The sequence below is a fragment of the Bos mutus genome, chromosome 23 (genome assembly GCF_027580195.1).
Source record: "Bos mutus isolate GX-2022 chromosome 23, NWIPB_WYAK_1.1, whole genome shotgun sequence".
Lineage (NCBI taxonomy): Eukaryota > Metazoa > Chordata > Mammalia > Artiodactyla > Bovidae > Bos > Bos mutus.
The window spans coordinates 20,428,080-20,447,537 of NC_091639.1; the positions used below are offsets into that span (position 1 = coordinate 20,428,080).

At 38.6% G+C, this 19,458-nt stretch overlaps 2 protein-coding genes across 2 annotated transcripts; both read right to left on the reverse strand.

Annotated features, from left to right (window-relative positions):
• Positions 1-7,596: 7,596 nt before the first annotated feature.
• Positions 7,597-8,520, reverse strand: LOC102268559 (olfactory receptor 2M2). The gene has a single exon (XM_005902516.2). It carries the CDS (start codon positions 8,518-8,520, stop codon positions 7,597-7,599), a length of 924 nt encoding a protein of 307 aa, XP_005902578.2.
• A 9,063-nt stretch (positions 8,521-17,583) lies between these two features.
• LOC102268828 (olfactory receptor 2M2) lies at positions 17,584-18,510 on the reverse strand. The gene has a single exon (XM_014480375.2). It carries the CDS (start codon positions 18,508-18,510, stop codon positions 17,584-17,586), a length of 927 nt encoding a protein of 308 aa, XP_014335861.2.
• Positions 18,511-19,458: the final 948 nt, after the last annotated feature.

The window sequence follows — 19,458 nt, forward strand, 5'->3', positions numbered from 1 at the left end:
CTTCATACAATTTTGTATGTGTATTTTCTTTTGTGGATTTTATTATGTTATCCTTCTATTATCTTATAGTTTAAATATTTTCATTCTCACTTGACTTATTCCTTGACCCATGGGTTATTTTTTATTTCCAAATATCTGTAAATTTTTGGTATGTTTGTTGTTGATTTCTAATTTGGTATTTTGTGAAATTTCAATTTTAAATTTACAGATACTCATTTGATGGCTCAGGACATGGTCTACTTTGGTGACTATTTTATTTGCATTTGACAAGAATGTATTTCAAAGAGCCATTCTTGGTGCTTTGTTAATTATCTCCCACTGTATGTTTGTTTTCTTGTGCATCCCTTTTTGTTTTGCTTGTGTTTCCTTTGAGTTTGAGTTCCTATTCTTTTGCTCAGTATTTTTGAGATGGAAGATTAGTCTACATATTTTCAGGCATTCTTATGTTCTGAAGTGCATTCACATCTATAAAATTTCCTTTTTCTTTTGCACCATCCACAAATTTTAATATGATGTGCCTATATAATTGAGTAAAAATATTTATTTTTTATTGTGGTTTCTGTTTTGACACGTGTTATTTAGGAGTATGTTCCATAATTTCCAAGCAGGTATAGATTATCTGATTACCTTTTTATTATTGATTTCTAGTATAATGCACTGTAACCAATAGCAAAGTGAATGCTTCTGGTCCTTTGAAGCGAGGCTTCAATTATGACCCAACATACTGTCCATTTTAGTATATTTTCAGTGTAACCTCTTTTAAAAAAAAATCAGCATGTTGTACATTACCTCCTCAGGACTTACTTTATTTTTGACCATCTTTACCTATGTCAGCAAATTTAGAAAACTTAGCAGTGGCCACAGGACTGAAAAAGGTCAGTTTTCATTCCAGTCCCAAAGAAGGGCAATGCCAAAGAATATTCAAACTACTGCACAATTGTGCTCATTTCACATGCTAGTAAGGTTATGCTCAAAATCCTTCAAGCTAGATTTCAGCAGTATGTGAACCGAGAACATGCAGATGTACAAGCTGGATTTAGCAAAGGTAGAGTAACCAGAGATCAAATTGCCAACATTCACTGGGTCATAGAGAAAGCAAAGGAATTCCAGGAAAACATCTGCTTCATTGATCACACTAAAATAAAACCTTTCTTTGTGTGGATCACAGCAAATGGTGAAAAATTCTTCAAGAGATGGGAATGCCAGATCACCTTACCTGCTTCCTGAGAAACCTGAGTGCAGGTCAAGAAGCATAGAAACAGATGTGGAACAATGGACTGGTTCAAAATTAGGCAAGGAGTAAATCAATGCTGTGTATTGTCACTCTGCTTATTTAACTTATATGCAGAGTACATCATGCGAAATGCTGGGCTGGATGAATCACAGGCTGGAAGATTGCCGGGAGATTGCCGGAAGAAATCAATAATCTTGGATATTAAGATGACACCACCCTAATGGTAAAAAGTGAAGAGGAACTAAAGAGCGTCTTGATGAAGGTGAAAGAGGAGAATGAAAAAGTTGGTTTGAAACTCAACATTCAAGAAACTCAGATCATGGCATCTGGTCCTATCACCTCATGGCAAGTAGATGGGAAAACAATGGAAACAGTTAGAGACTTTATTTTTTGGTACTCTAAAATCATTGAGGACAGTGACTTCAGTCATGAAATTAAAAGATGCTTGCTCCTTGAAAGAAAAGCTATGACAAACCTAGACAACATATTAAAAAGCAGAGACATCACTTTGCCAAAAAAAGTCTGTCTAGTCAAAGCTATGGTTTTTCCAGTAGTCATGTATGGATATGAGTGTTGGACTGTAAAGAAGGCTGAGTGCTGAAGAACTGATGCTTTCAAACTGTGGTGCTAGAGGACTCTTGAGAGTTCCTTGAACAGAAAGGAGATCAAACCAGTCAATCTTGAAGGAAGTCAATCCTGAATATTCATTGAAAGGACTGATACTGAAGCTGAGGCTCCAATACTTTGGCCATCTGATGCGAAGAACTGACTCATTTGAAAAGACCCTAATGCTGGGCAAGATGGAAGGCAGGAGGAGAAGGGGACAACAGAGGATGAGATGGCTGGATGGCATCACCGACTCGATGGACATGAGTTTGAGCAAACTCCAAGAGATAGTGAAGGATTGGGAAGCCTGGTGTGCTACAGTCCATGGGGTTGCAAAGAGTCAGACACGAATAACTGACTGAACAACAACTCTTTGAAAAGTCCTTAAAAGATAAAGTGGGAGGCTACCTTCCTAGTGGGTGGGAAAATATGAGGCTTATATTTGAAAAATTGAGTGACCCCAAAATTTTAAATATTCTCAAAATCACACTTGTAATTTCCTAGCAGGTTACTACCAATGCTACTAACCTGCTACTACCTACTAGGTTACTACCTAGCAGTACTATTAATTTTCCTCTTAAAACTATCTTTTATATTTATGTTTTAAATTTAGTTTCACATATTTCTCAATGGAAAACCGGTACAGGCTTGTTCTTAAATTAGGCCTTGGACCACCAGTTTGAAATATCTAAGTTGCTGCCTTGACTTTCACATTTTTACAAATGGTTCATTTAAAATGAAAATTGTTTTAACCACATGTAGCCCATTCACAAGATTCTTTTCGCAGTTTTCAAGTAACCCTAAAGCAACCAACACAATTAGCAATGCTTAATTACTTAGAAATGCTGAATTCTCATGGAATGTGGAACAATGTGTTCTAAACAGTGTTATTTTAACCAATGGATTAGAACATTAAGGAAAGCTCACTGGAATATATCAGTTCAGATCAGTTCAGTTCAATTGCTGAGTCGTGTCCAGCTCTTTGTGACCCCATGAATTGCAGCACGCCAGGTCTCCCTGTCCATTACCAACTCCTGGAGTTTACTCAAACTCATGTCCATTGAGTCGGTGATGCCATCCAGCCATCTCATCCTCTGTCATTCCCTTCTCCTCCTGCCCCCAATCCCTCCCAGCATCAGAGTCTTTTCCAGTGAGTCAACTCTTTGCATGAGGTGGCCAAAGGACTGGAGTTTCAGCTTCAGCATCAGTCCTTCCAATGAACACCCAGGACTGATCTCCTTTAGAATGGACTGGTTGGATCTCCTTGCAGTCCAAGGGACTCTCAAGAATCTTCTCCAACACCACAGTTCAAAAGCATGAATTCTTTGGCTCTCAGCTTTCTTCACAGTCCAACTCTCACATCCATACATGACTACTGGGAAAACCATAGCCTTGACTAGACAGACCTTTGTTGGCAAAGTGATGTCTCTGCTTTTTAATATGCTATCTAGGTTGGTCATAACTTTCCTTCCAAGGAGTAAGCGTCTTTTAATTTCATGGCTGCGGTCACCATCTGCAGTGATTTTGGAGCCCAAAAAATAAAGTCGGATACTGTTTCCACTGTTTCCCCATCTATTTCCCATGAAGTGATGGGACTGGATGCCATGATCTTCGTTTTCTGTATGTTGAGCTTTAAGCCAAGTTTTTCACTCTCCACTTTCACTTTCATCAAGAGGCTCTTTAGTTCCTCTTCACTTTCTGCCATAAGGGTGGTGTCATCTGCATATCTGAGGTTACTGATATTTCTCCTGGCAATCTTGACTCCAGCTTGTGCTTCTTCCAGTCCAGCGTTTCTCATGATGTACTCTGCATAGAAGTTAAATAAGCAGGGTGACAATATACAGCCTTGACGTACTCCTTTTCCTATTTGGAACCAGTCTGTTGTTCCATGATATACTGATCTTTAAATATTTCTTTCTCAATCTTTAAAGTAATAGACCCACGCACATGTAAATCTTCAGGCTTTCTGCATACCAGTTCATTCAGTAATAAGGTGTTCATTGTGGGAAATTGCTTCACATGCAGAGCCCAAAAACCATGAGTGAACTGCCTTAAATTTATTGACTCACAAAACAGCACTTATTAATATTTATCTTCCTAAATGAATCACTATGCCTTTACCAGTAGCCTGGTGGCAGAAGAAGGAGCAGAAAATTGCTGAAGGTCATAATTGCAATTCACCAAGGAAGAAGGAAGGACATGCTAAGTGCCTGGTTCTCTCATCCTAGTTTACTGTACTCGCACCTTTTCTTTCATTTCTTCCCTTCCCACTACATTTTGATGGGCTTTAATTTCCATTGTGATATGTTTTTCAATGCTAAACTTCCTCCCTAACTTTGCTTTTTGTCATTTCCTCATTACCATTTCTCCTGAGTTCACCACTTTCCCTCCTCACCCTTTCTCTTTCTTCTGTAAATGTTTTCCTTTTCTAACACTTTCCTCTTATACACATAGTTTGTATCTCTTATTTTTCCCATACTTACTATTTTTCTTCTAACACCCACACAATACTTCTTTGTACACCTCCATCTCCCTTTACTCTCTACTAGTTTAATGCCTCTTGGGGTCACAGGAAATAATTACTAAAATGAGGAATTTTAAAAAACAGATTCAGTTCAGTTCAATCACTCAGTCATGTCTGACTCTTTGCAACCGCATGGACTGCAGCGCGCCGGGCTTCCCTGTCCATCACCAACTCCTCGAGCTTACTCAAACTCATGTCCATTGAGTCAGGGATGCCATCCAGCCATCTACCATCCCCTTCTCCTCCTACCCCCAATCCCTCCCAGCATCAGGGTCTTTTCCAATGAGTCAACTCTTCGCATGAGGTGGCCAAAGTATTGGAGTTTCAGCCTCAGCATCAGTCCTTCCAATGAATATTCAGGACTGATTTCCTTTAGGATTGACTGGTTGGATCTCCTTGCAGTCCAAAGGACTCTCAAGAGTCTTCTTCAACACCACAGTTCAAAAGCATCACTTCTTCAGCACTGAGCTTTCTTTATAGTCCAACTCTCACATCCATACATGACTACTGGAAAAACCATACCTTTGACTAGAAGGACCTTAGTTGGCAAAATAATGTCTCTGCTTTTTAATATGCTATCTAGGTTAGTCATAGCTTTTCTTCCAAGGAGCAAACATTTTAATTTTGTGGCTGCAGTCACCATCTGCACTGATTTTGGAGCCCAATAAAATAAAGTCTCTCACTGTTTCCATTGTTCCCCCGTCTATTTGCCAAGAAGTGATGGGACTAGATGCCATGATCTTAGTTTTCTGAATGTTGAGTTTTAAGCCAACTTTTTCACTCTCTTTAACTTTCATCAAGAGGCTCTTTAGGTCTTCTTCACTTTCTGCTATAAGGGTGGTGTCATCTGTGTATCTGAGGTTATTGATCTTTCTCCCAGCTATTTTGATTCCAGCTTGTGCTTCATTCTGCCTGGCATTTCACGTGATGTATTCTGCATATAAATTAAATAAGCAGGGTCACAAAATACAGCCTTGACGTACTCCTTTCCTGATTTGGAACCAGTCTGCTGTTCCATATCCAGTTCGAACTGTTGCTTCTTGACCTGCATACGGATTTCTCAGGAGGCGGGTCAGGTGGTCTGGTATTCCCATCTCTAAGAATTTTCCACAGTTTGTTGTGATCCACACAGTCAGAAGTTTATCCTGAAGTCCTTCAATCTATGAAATGTCAGAATGATTTCAATGGATGGCATCCTGGGAATTGCTTTTCTCTTTCAAACTGGACTTGGTGTTTGGGGAATGCCATTCTCTTTGTGTGCTACCCTCATATTTTCTTTGTGAGCATCAAACAGAGGTTCATATGCCTCATAATAACCCACTTATCCTTGGTTTATATGTTTCTAGTTTGTACTACAGGAATCCCTGAGGCAGGAGCAGCTTTGGGGTTCAGAACTCTCATAGATGGTATTATATGTAAGACAAATGCTTGCCTACACAGAGTAGCACGTGACCTTTCCATCTGTTTGACAAGTTGTTTAGGCATTCTTCAAGCCATCACCATTACCCTGGTAGCTCTTACTGGGCATCATTTAAAGCCAGAAACCCACTGTACGTCTTTTATTCCTTTCTATACATCTGGATGCTTAATCTACTCATATCTTCTAATTTAGTAATCTCAGTTACAGCCTTAAGGAATAGATCTCTATCCAGAGTCCTGCTTCATTTGGGAAATAAATGGATGACTTAACTAGATGGTTCTTTCTCACATTCATGGTTCTTCGAAATACCTTCTTCCTGGGTTCTATGTGCTGGACCAGTGAATATATGATGCTTCACCTCTGTAAGCATCATAAGCAAATACAGCACCTGCACAGGTCAAGCACTTATTTCAAAATGAGCCCTGAGATGAGAACAATGAAAAAGATCATCAATTTAACTCTGTGTTTCATCTCTATCTAAGCTTGATAGATATCTATATCTAAGCTTGATACAATTTTTCCCTTCAATCTAGGCAGTTTTTCAAAAACTGACCCTGTGTTTTTGAATACCAAGAAATTCATTGGGTTAAGTTTTACCTTAATAAGCCCTGTGAAACTTCTCAGCAATGACAATCAACTGCACAGATTTTCATCATCTGTTTTTAAGAAAAGTAGAAATTAATGACTCAAAAAGTGAAGTTTAGTTGTCATAATGATACTACATAGGAATAAACACCAGGCAATGATGAGATACTGTCAAGCAATTTATTAAGAAACAAATTATAATTATCCTCATTAATAAACAATGAAAGTTGATAGTGCTTCCACATTGTCTTGCCTTTAGAAAAATCAATTTTAAGACCACAAGTAAAAATATTAATATAACTCACTTAACAACAAATAATATTGAAATAACCACTCTAGGTGAAAAAGTCAATCCCAAAATGTTACAAACAACTGTATAATCCCACATATATAGCATTCTTAAAATGATAAAATTACACAAATAGAGAAGAGCTTAGTGTCTTCCATGGGTAAGGATGAGGTAGTGAGGCAGGTGTGATTTAAGGCCACATGAAAAATCTTCGTGGTTTCAAAGGTGTTCTGTTTCTTGACTGTATCAATGTCAACATTCTGGTTGTATTATTGTACTCTAGTTTTTCAAGATGTTTCTTACCAATATGAGAAACTGGGATGTCTCTATTACTTCGTATCATTGTCTATGAATCTACTGTCTGCCAAAATGGCAGTCCAGTGGTTAGGGCTCAGTGCTTTCACTACTGAGGGTCTGGGTTCGATCCCTGGTCAGAGAAATAAGATCCCACAAACCCGTGCAGCACAGGCAAGGAAAAAAAACTGAACTACTAAAATGCATTAGTAGTTTAGGGATAAGGAGGGGTAGAAAGGATGCTGACATCACCAAGCGTGCGTGCATGCTTTGTTGTGTCTGACTCTGTGACCCATGGACTGTAGCCCGCCAGGCTCCTCTGTCCATGGAGATTCTCCAGGCAAGATTACTGGAGTGGGTTGCCATAACCTCCTCTAGGGGATCTTTCTGACCTAGGGATCAAACCTTCATCACTTGTGTCTCCTGCATTGACACCACCTGGAAAGCCTATATACAAATATGTATATGTAAATACATATATATATTTATATATATATATGCACACACATACATATATATAGTCTGTGTGTATTTGTTACTAAATCACGTGGGGCTTCATTTTTTTCACAAATAAATGTGCAAGAGAGAGTAGTTATGAGAGAAAAAAGAATCCCTGTAAACCATTATCCAATTTGTTCTCTAGATTACTTCTTCCCTAGTACCTTACTGAATACTTTGGCCACATCTTTGTTCTGGAGGCTGTATATAAGAGGATTCAGCATCGGAGTGAGAATGGTGTAGAAGGCTGACACCATCTTGTCCTGGGCTGGGGATCGATTAGAAGTGGGTCTCTTATATATGAACATAGCCACTCCATAATACAGCCCCACCACAATAAGATGTGAAATACAGATGGTGAAAGTCTTGTGCCAAACCTCCCCAGAACTCATGCGAATGATGGTTATAATTACACGTGTGTACGAGATGTTGATGAGTGACAAAGGGAGGAGGAGCATTACTTCACAACAGATGAAAATAAGTGTTTCAAATGTGGAAGTATCCATGCATGAGAGATGTAGGAGTGCTGGGACATCACAGAAGAACTGGGATATTGCTTGGGAACAATAGGAGAAGGACAGAGTAACAGCTACATCAACAATGCCATCAAAGACACCAAGGAACCATGAAGAGGCAGCCATGAGTCTACAAAGGTTCCAGTTCATGAGACTGGGGTACTGAAGAGGGTAGCAAATGGCAACATAGCGGTCATAGGCCATGACAGCCAACAAGAAGCACTCAGCACCACATAGGGACACACAGAAACATATCTCAGCTTCATATCCTGCTACAGAAATGGACTTCCTGCCAGACAGGTAGCTGTGGGCCATCTTGGGTACAGTGGTGCAGATGATCATGAGGTCCATGAGGGAGAGCTGGCTGAGGAGGAAGTACATGGGGGTGTGGAGCCGCGTGTCCAGGTAGATGATGAGGACCATGAGAGTGTTTGCCAAGAGCGCCATTGTGAAGATGCCCAGGACCAGAGAGAAGAGAAAGATGTGAGTGGGTGTGTAACTAAACATTCCCATCAAGATGAAGTCAGGGTTGAATGTCTGATTGTCCCATTCCATGATGAATATTTTCTGTATCTAGAACCACAAGAAGTTATAAACATTACATATTACCTTATGTGCTATATTTATAAACCAACATACATGATATGTCAGGACTGGAAAAGAACGAGTAGAGACTTTGTAGTCAGGTGGTGTTCATCACACTCAAGTTCCACCAACCTGCATGTCCACTGACAGGTTATTTCTATGTGTTTCATTTTACTTCCTTTACATAGTAGAAATAACTTGTTAATTGGGTTGTTGTGATTATTAAACATACAAATCACAGCATCTAGACAGAGCATTTGACTCATTGAGAAACATATAACCTATTATTAGATAGGATTATATCCATAAACTTATCATATGTAAGTATGTAATAAATTCTAAAACAGAGGAAGAGAGCATTTTAATGTCATTGCCTATATAGTATAGTAAAATAACTATAACTAATAATCTATTGTTGCCAAGATATATTAACATTTGCATTTATATACTCTTATTTATGTACCAAATTTAATGACTAAGCAGGATTACTACTTATACAATAATATAGATGATGAACTTCCAGTTCAGAATAATTGCAAGTAATTTATACATCATGAATATTTAATTGTGGATGAGAAAGTAAAAAAAAAGACAGAATTTTAATTTATGTTTCAGTTTGAAAGGGCAGTAACTTGAGATCTCCCTACCCAGAGTAGGATTTCACTGAAGCTGAAAGTGAAAGAGGAGAGTGAAAAAGTTGGCTTAAAGCTCAACATTCAGAAAACTAAGATCATGGCATCTGGTCCCATCGCTTCATGGCAAATAGATGGGGAAATAGTGGAAACAGTGTCAGACTTTATTTTCTGGGTCTCCAAAATCACTGCAGATGGTGATTGCAGCCATGAAATTAAAAGACTCCTTGGAAGGAAAGTTATGACCAACCTAGATAGCATATTCAAAAGCAGAGACATTACTTTGCCAACAAAGGTTCGTCTAGTCAAGGCTATGGTTTTTCTGGTGGTCATGTATGGATGTGAGAGTTGGACTGTGAAGAAGGCTGAGCACCTAAGAATTGATGCTTTTAAACTGTGGTGTTGGAAAAGACTCTTGAGAGTCCCTTGGACTGCAAGGAGATCCAACCAGTCCATTCTAAAGGAGATCAGTCCTGGGTGTTCATTGGAAGGACTGATGCTGAAGCTGAAACTCCAATACTTTGGCCACCTCATCCAAAGAGTTGACTCATTGGAAAGGACCCTGATGCTGGAGGGATTGGGGGCAGGAGGAGAAGAGGATGACAGAGGATGAGATGGCTGGATGGCATCACCGACTCGATGGACGTGCGTTTGGGTAAACTCCAGGAGTTGGTGATGGACAGGGAGGCCTGACATGCTGCGATTTCATGGGGTCGCAAAGAGTTGGACACGACTGGGCAACTGAACTGAACTGAACTGAAAGTCCATTAGAAGGACCTATCAGTGTTTTATTCACCATTGTATATTCTTTTTTTCTTAGAGAGGGTCCCTCATGGACTTCCCTGGCAGCCCAGTGGTTAAGACTGCATGCAGGGGATTGGGGGTTCAATCCCTGGTCAGGGAACTAAGATCCCACATGCCACATGGTGTGGCCAAAAAAAGGAGGGTCCCTCAATGTTTTAGAACTTTCAAGCCCAGCCAAAATTTCCCTGTCCTTGCTCTCGTCTCTTCATTAGTAGAATGTGTATGCAATTCTATTATCCAGAGACTACATCTCCTGTTTTGATGTTGGACTGTGGCAGGTGACCCATCATTGCACTGTGGGTATCATTTGCAAACAGTATCTTTCCTGTTTTCTTCTACTGTCACTCTCCTTGCTCTGGAGATTGCATGTCCATTCTGGATTGCCCTTCCTTCACTATTTTGTGGTGAAATCAGCATTCATGTGTGTGGTTTGTGGTAGGAGACTATGAGGGCTATAATGTGCTTTGGTCTACTCTACTTAGACACTAATACTAATTTAGAACCCTGATCAACTTAACCTCAACCTAAGTTTCCTCATGCCTTTTGAAGGACAAAGATTCCGTGTACTTCAAAATGCACATTCCCAGGTACCACCAGACCTACTGAATCAAAACGATGTTTAAATAAGCCTGCAAGTGATTTAGATGCTGGCTAATGTTTGAGAACCACTGTTGTAGTCCATCTTCCTGCTTCAAAGAGGACCTTCTCATGGTATTTCATATAGAGATAAGTTGGTCTCTTTTGGAAAGGTACACTACTTCTGAAAATTTCTTCTGTTTTCCCAGAAGCATCATTCAATTTTCAGTAAAGTAAGTCTATCATTTCCCATCCCCTGGATGAAATATTCTCTGATTACTCTTTTTAATACCATTGAGTTATATCACTCTCCTCTTTAAAATCCTCCACAAGTTCCAAATTCTCAGAACAAATAGCAGCTATTTATATTGAGGCTTGGGCTACTGCACCAGAAGTTATATCCACCATCTCAAGAGGTTTCTTCTCATAATTTTTCATCATAAACTCTGACAATTCTACATTCATCCATATTTTCTGATGTGAGGTCTCAACATACTTCCTTCATGAACAGTAATGCTTCATTTTTCAAGCCACTGCAACATTTTCAGTTTGTTTCTTTATTCCACCTCTAGAATAATGGCATCATCCCATGAACTCTATTGCATTTTGATAGACAATATGCTCCCAACTTACTAAACTCAGTCATGTGGCTCCTTCTACTGCTCTTTCCCAGAAGTGATGCAGAGTGCTGATCAGGGACATCCATTTTGAGATTAGACATATCTGAGTTTCAATCACTGCTGTACTGCCAACAGTGATATTATCAAGATTTCTCTATTGTTTAAAAATAAAATCTATAGTGAGACTAATATCTGTCTCTCAGGATTGTTGCAAGAATTACAGAAGATTACTTTTATAAATTACTCAACATAAAGCTTAATCCAAAATATGAATTCAGAAAATAACAGCTTCAGCTATCTCAAACATTATTACTATAATCACACTTTTGGCATTTAATCGTATTATATTTGTTATACTACCATAACAAGTTATCAAAAACTAGGAGTACTAAACAATAAAAACTTACTGTCTCACAATTCTGGGCTAGAAATGTCACTTCAAGGAGTCAGCAAAACTGGTTCCTCCTGAGAACTACAAGGAAGAAACAGTTATATGCCTCTCACCTAGCTTCTGGTGATTGCTGGCAATCTTTAGTACTCCCTGGCTTGTAGAAAATAACCCTAATATATTCCCTCATCTTCACATGGCAATCTTGCTGTGTTTGTGTCTGTTTCCATATTTCCTCTTTTTATAAGGATGCTAGTCATTTGGATTAACACTCACCCTAGTGATCTCCTGTTAACTTGATTACCTCTGTAAGGACCATATCTCCATATAAGGCCACATTCTGAGTTATTGGGATTTCAACATATAAAATTTGAGGGACACAATTTGGTCCATAAAACAGATATTAATTTCCTTTTTAATTTTTATCCTATTATTTTGTATAATGGCTTATTCTCTAAACTAGAGTTCAATTCAGTTCAGTCACTCAGTCGTGTCCGACTCTTTGCAACCTCATGGACCGCAGCATGCCAGGCCTCCCCATCCATCACCAACTCCCAGAGTTTACTCAAACTCATGTGCACTGAGTTGGTGATGCCATCCAACCATCTCATCCTCTGATGTCCCCTTCTCCTCCTGCCTTCACTCTTTCCCACCATCAGGATCTTTTCCAGTGAGTTAGCTCTTCTTATCAGGTGGCCAAAGTATTGGAGTTTCAGCTTCAACATCAGTCCTTCCAATGAATGGTCAGGACTGATCTCCTTGCAGTCCAAGGGACTCTCAAGAGTCTTTTCCAACACCACATTTCAGAAGCATCGATTCTTCATCCCTCAGCTTTCTTTATAGTCCAATTCTCACATCCATACAAGACTACTGGAAAAACCATAGCCTTGACTAGACAGACCTTTATTGGCAAAGTAATGTCTCTGCTTTTTAATATGCTATCTAGGTTGGTCATAACTTTCCTTCCAAGGGGTAAGCGTCTTTTAATTTTATGGCTGCAGTCACCATCTGCAGTGATTTTGGAGCCCCAAAAAATAAATTCAGCCACTGTTTCCACTGTTTCCCCATCTATTTGCCATGAAGTAATGGGACCAAATGCCATGATCTTAGTTTTCTGAATGTTGAGCTTTAAGGCAACTTTTTCACTCTCCACTTTCACTTTCATCAAGAGGCTCTTTAGTTCTTCACTTTCCTCCATAAGGGTGGTGTCATCTGCATATCTGAGGTTATTGATATTTCTCCTGGCAATCTTGATTCCAGCTTGTGCTTCATCCAATCCAGCATTTCTCATGATTTACTCTGAATATAAGTTGAATAAACAGGGTGACAATATACAGCCTTGACGTACTCCTTTTCCTATTTGGAACCAGTTTGTTGTTTCATGTCCAGTTCTAACTGTTGCTTCCTGACCTGCATACAGATTTCTCAAGAGGCAGGTCAGGTGATCTGGTATTCCCATCTCTTTCAGAATTTTCCACAGTTTGTTGTGATCCACACAGTCAAAGGCTTTGGCATAGTCAATAAAGCAGAAATAGATGTTTTCCTGGAACTCTCTTGCTTTTCCAATGATACAGCGGATGTTGGCAATTTGATCTCTGGTTCCTCTGCCTTTTCTAAAACCAGCTTGAACATCTGGAAGTTCATGGTTCATGTATTGCTGAAGCCTGGCTTGGATAATTTTGAGCATTACTTTACTAGCATGTGAAATGAGTGCAATTACGTGGTAGTTTGAGCATTTTTTGGCATTGCCTTTCTTTGGGATTGGAATGAAAACTGACCTTTTCCAGTCCTGTGGCCACTGCTGAGTGTTCCAAATTTGCTGGCATATTAAGTGCAGCACTTTCACAACATCATCTTTTAGGATTTGAAATAGCTCAACTGGAATTCCATCACCTCCACTAGCTTTGTTTGTAGTGATGCATCCTAAAGCCCACTTGGCTTCATATTCCAGGATGTCTGGCTCTAGGTGAGTGATCACACAATCATGATTATCTGGGTCATGAAGATCTTTTTTGTACAGTTCTTCTGTGTATTCTTGCCACCTCTTCATAATATCTTCTACTTCTGTTATGTCCATACCATGTCTGTCCTTTATTGAGCCATCTTTGCATGAAATGTTCCCTTGGTATCAGTAATTTTCTTGAAGAGATCTCTAGTCTTTCCCATTCTGTTGTTTTCCTCTATTTCTTTGCACTCATCACTGAGGAAGGCTTTCTTATCTCCTCTTGCTATTCTTTGGAACTCTGCTTTCAAATGGGTATATCTCTCCTTTTCTCCTTTGCCTTTGTAATCTCTCTCCTTTTTAATATGCTGTCTAGGTTGGTCATAGTTTTTCTTCCGAGGAGAAAGTGTTTTTTAATTTCATGGCTGCAGTCACCATCTGCAGTAATTTTGGAGCCCAAGAAAATATAGTCTGTCACTGTTTCCATTCTTTCCCCATCTGTATGCTACTGTTCTCTATTTCATGGCAAAACTTATTCAATAAGCTTTTTTAGTTACTCATACTTTTTTTTGTTAGTTGACACTTTTAGGTTAAGATACTAATAAGCCCAAAATATGCTTGTTCTTCATTAAATAGCTTTCACATGATGCATAGGCTTGCTGCCAGAGATATTTTGCTTTACTATGGCTAAGAAAAGGAGCAGAGTTATTTGCTAACTCATAAGCATAGAACCTGAGAAAATTAATTAGGTAATGAAGCGTTTTCCTGTTTGTACCACTTTATTACTATTATTTTGGGGGAAGTATTTCAAACATTCAAGTGAAAGAATTAGTCTCTCAGTCATGTCCAATTCTTTGTGTCCACATGGACTGTAGCCTACAGGCTCCTCTGTCCATGGAATTCTCCAGGCAAGAATACTAGGGTGGGTAGCCATTCCCTTCTCCAGAGTATCTTCCTGACCCAGGGATCAAACCTATGTTTCCTGCATTACAGGAAGATTCTTTACCATTTGAGCCACCAGGGAAGCCCCCAAATGGCCACACATGTCTTAAAATAGACATCACTAGTCACTATTGATTTATCTTTCCTTATGCAGTAGTGATTCAAACATTCAGTTTCACTCAACAATGATTAAGTTTTTATTTGTCTCTCTGGTCCACTTCCCCTAAAATTTCCTGCCTGACCCTAGTCTTTGAAACTCAGATTCAAATTCCTGATACTTATCATCAATTGAACAGTTTGGGGAGGTGTGTTAGTTCCTCCAATCACCAGGAAATGTGAAATCATATATTATTTCCTTGAGAAGGATCCATGGGAGGAGTCTTCCAGTAAATACTCAGAAGCTCCAATAACACTATAAATAAGAATAGTTGGACAGTTCCTCCCTATAAGTGATAAATGAGGGGTAGGTGGAGGCTTACTAAAATTCTTCCTATTCATTTCATCTCAGTCCCCAAGTACATTAAGCTCCTTTGTAGCTGATTCAGAATATTGAGCAAGTTGCTTTGTAACTGGACTTTGTGATACCAGATCCAATGGTGCATAAAGGATCTATGTTGATGCTCTGTGGATCCTCTGTCAATTCTATGGAAATAATACTTGAGAAGCTCCTCATGGTTTACTAGGCTTTGTAGAGATTTAATGCTACACAATGGAACACAAAAAATGGTCATGTGATCTGAGCTTCTGCTTGTTGGGTATTATCTGACCCACTATCCATAAAATCATGCCTGCTCAGTAGAGTCCTTTGTCCATGGAAATATCTCCCACTGTTATTTCTAATCTTCAGAGAATGGATACCAGAGAGCCTTTTAATTCATTGCAATTGTTATTTGTAATGATGTAGAATGTATATCAACCCAAATATTCATCAATAGGAGCATGCAGAAATAAGTTGATGTTATATTTATCCAGTGGGATATTGTACAAGTGCTTAAAAATTGACATGAATGAACTTGATTCAACATGCAAGTTGAAGAATTATGTGTAGAGTATAACAACTAATGTATAAAGTATAAATATCTCTGAATCACATTGTATAATTTTTATGAATACATTCAGCAAAATATAATATCATTGTTGGAAATATTTAACCACAAATTCAAGTCTGTGATTATGGCAGGGAAGGTAAGAAGTGAATGGTATGATTGTGGGGAATTACACACAGGGCATCGACTCTAGCTGAAATGTAGTGTCATTAAAAATAGGCAAAGAAATACAGTCATCAGGTTAAGATAAAATATCTTCTGTGTGGGATATCTGCATATTTATTTTATCATTCCCTTTTTACCACGTATCATTAAAATATTTTAAAATGTAAAACACTTTTCAAAATAATAAGTTAATGCTAGGAGTAACAATATATTTCAATATTACTATTTGCTAATTTAGTTATTTAGTGCCTTTGAAGCTTGATTAGATGTTTCATGAGAATTACACAGTGTTGCTTTCTCATCTTTTTTTTTAAACATTATAATTTATTTATTTTGGCTGTGCTGGGTCTTCCTTGTTGTGCACAGGCTCAATCGTTGTGGCACAAGGGCTTAGTAGCCTCACAGTATGTGGGATACCAGTTCCCAGACCAGGGATCTAACCCATGTCCTCTGCATTAAGAGGCAGGTTCTTAACCACTAGATGACCAGGGAAGTCCCTATTGATTGGTTTTCAAAAAGAGAAACATCCTAGTCTTACTCAACGTATTCAATGACGTCTAATGTAAAATCAGTTGATGGAATAAATGATCTCTTATGATCTAACTGTGCAGATGATTATTAGATTATTTTTTATGTGAAATAATCTAGATTCATCAGAAAAAAATATTTTTAATTCCAAATGCACATATATTTGTAGCGATGTGATTTTACATCTACACAGTTAGATTAGGCTCATATGAGGCAACATTTGTGTCACAACAGCCCTAGCACATGCCCTGCTATTGTATTAATTAGCATGAAATGCTTATGTGTTAACTGGTTTTCCAAGCATATTTATTATCCCTAGACTTATTTCTCTGTCAAAAGTCACCAAAGTAATCAAACAACTTTGTCCTTTTAAGTTTGCTAATCATGATAATTTCTACCTTTCACTAGTTGGCACTTTGCCCCTTGGTCCCAAGAAACCGTGTAAAGTTTTATACCTTGCCAATTAGGTAGTTACTTATCTAGACTGCCTGGCTCTTCAACTTTGCCACGCTCATTAAAACTTTTCAGTCCCCACAAGACACTACATTTAATGAGTCCCTGAACACTCTTTTTTTCTAAAGTAATAGTACCTCTCTCCTGAGCTTGAAGCAGAGACCAAAGTTGCCTGTGATCACCTGTCTGAAATGGTGGTCACCCCAGATGATGTCAGAGAACATCAGAGAACTCAGAATTAATTTTGGATTATAACCAGGCATCATGAAACTTATAAGACTTATAATATATACAAAGTATAGGTTGATGATACTGTATTATCTGCCAAAACTCTGGAATATAAGTGGTTCCACTATAAGAATTATTCAGGTGTACAGATGCTCAGTATATCAGGGAAGTCAAACACAAGAAAAAAGCCTTCTCTGTCAAAATAAGTAAAAATAAGTAATATTTATTATAGGACAACTTTTTTTTTTTTTTGTAAATGAACAAATATCTGTGCCTCTCTGGTTAGCCTATATTTTGAAAGAGCTAATAACAAAATGAAATAGGCAAGTGTGGTAGCTAACTCAGTGCATAAGTCATTATAGAAGCATTTAAATAAGATTTTGGATTTTGAAAATAAGGAAAATCATTTAGGAAAATTTTGTTTATTATTTAGTTCTAGAAAGGGGAGTGAAACTTTATTAACTTAATTACTCACTTCTCAAGAATTTCATTAAGTACGCTTAAAACCAAAATGAATGTACAGTGAATGCAAAATATATCAATTAACTGAATGTATACCCAGAGTCTATCAAGTCTGATGCCTAATTTAGGAAATAGTTTATACACTTTTTGCTGAATTGTTTTTTTTTTTTAATAAATGAATTTAAAGAGAGAAGAGTTAAGACAGAAAAAAATTTCTGTAAACCACTAATCCATTTTATTCTCTAGATTACCTCTTCCCTAGTACCTTACTGAATGCTTTGGCCACATCTTTGTTCCGGAGACTGTATATAAGGGGATTCAGCGTGGGAGTGAGAATGGTGTAGAAGGCTGACACCATCTTGTCCTGAGTTGAAGATCTATTAGAAGTGGGTCTCATGTATATGAACATAGCTGCTCCATAATACATCCCCACAACAGTAAGATGTGAAGTACAGGTGGTGAAAGCCTTGTGCCGACCCTCCCCAGAACTCATGCGAATAACTGTTATAATTATACGTGTGTAGGAGATGATGATGAGTGACAAAGGGAGGAGGAGCATTACTACACAACAGATGAAAATAAGTGTTTCGAATGTGGAAGTATCCGTGCATGAGAGATGCAGGAGTGCTGGGACATCACAGAAGAACTGAGCTATTTCTCGGGATCCACAATAGGAGAAAGACATAGTAGCAGCTACATCAACAATCCCATCAAAGCCACCAAGAATCCATGTAGAGACAGCCATGAGTCCACAGAGTTTCCAGTTCATGAGACTGTGGTACTGAAGAGGATAGCAAATGGCAACATAGCGGTCATAGGCCATGACAGCCAACAAGAAGCACTCAGCACCAAATAGGGACACATAGAAAAAGATCTGGGCTTCACATCCTGCTACAGAAATGGACTTCCTGCCAGACAGGTAGCTGTGGGCCATCTTGGGTACAGTGGTGCAGATGAGCATGAGGTCCATGAAGGAGAGCTGGCTGAGGAGGAAGTACATGGGGGTGTGGAGCCTCGTGTCCAGGTAGATGATGAGGACCATGAGAGTGTTTGCCAAGAGCGCCATTGTGAAGATGCCCAGGACCAGAGAGAAGAGAAAGATGTGAGTGGGCGTGTGACTAAAAATTCCCATCAAGATGAAGTCAGGGTTGAATGTCTGATTGTCCCATTCCATGATGAATATTTTCTGTATCTAGAACCACAAGAAGTTATAAACATTACATATCTGGATAATTATTTATACACTGCCCACTCTATGTGTGGTACCCTGGTAAACCAACATACATGGTATGTCAGGACTGGGAAAGAAGAGCAGAGGCTTTGCAGTCAGGTGGAGTTAACCACACTCAACCTCCACCAACCTGCTCTGACAGGTTATTTCTGTATGTTCTCATTTTTCCTTTACATAGTATAAATAGCTTTTAAAAAAATATATATATATATATATTTTTAAATTATTGATGATTTATGGCTGCCCTGGATCTTTGTTGCTGCACCAAGGCTTGCTCTAATTGTGGTGAACCAGAGGTACACTTCATTGCAGTGAATGGCCTTCTCATTGCAATGGTTTCTCTTGTTGCAGAGCAGGGGTTCTAGGGTACACAGGCTTTAGTAGTTGCAGTGCATGGGCTCAGTAGTTGGGGCTCATGGTCTTTGTTGCCCTATGGTATGTAGAATCTTCCCGGATCAGGGATAGAACCCATGTCTCCTGCAATGGGAATGTGGATTCTTAACCACTAATAATCTGTTATTAGTTGTAGAGATATTACATTTCCATTTATGTAATTTTATTTGTGCACCAAACTTAGAGCACAAATAGGACTACTAGTTATACAACTATACAAAAGATGACCTTCTAATGCAGAATAACTGGTTAATAATTTCAAGGAGTCTATGCATTATGAATAGGCAACTTAGTTGCAGATGAGGAAATGAAAAATCAAAATCATCATTTATGAAGAAAGCAAGATGGATGGAAGGCAGAGGTAAAACAAGCGTTTATGTCTCAGTTTGAGACAGGTAGTATCTTAAGACTAGTTTTCACATTCACCAAAATGAAGAAAATTTAAGAAGGTATATAAGAAGGTTCGGAAATTATATAACCTGTGAGTCTGCCAAATTC

Bases quoted from the DNA above. Each gene is read 5' to 3' on its own strand.
- LOC102268559 (XM_005902516.2), bottom strand. From the start codon at position 8,520: ATGGAATGGGACAATCAGACATTCAACCCTGACTTCATCTTGATGGGA.
- LOC102268828 (XM_014480375.2), bottom strand. From the start codon at position 18,510: ATGGAATGGGACAATCAGACATTCAACCCTGACTTCATCTTGATGGGA.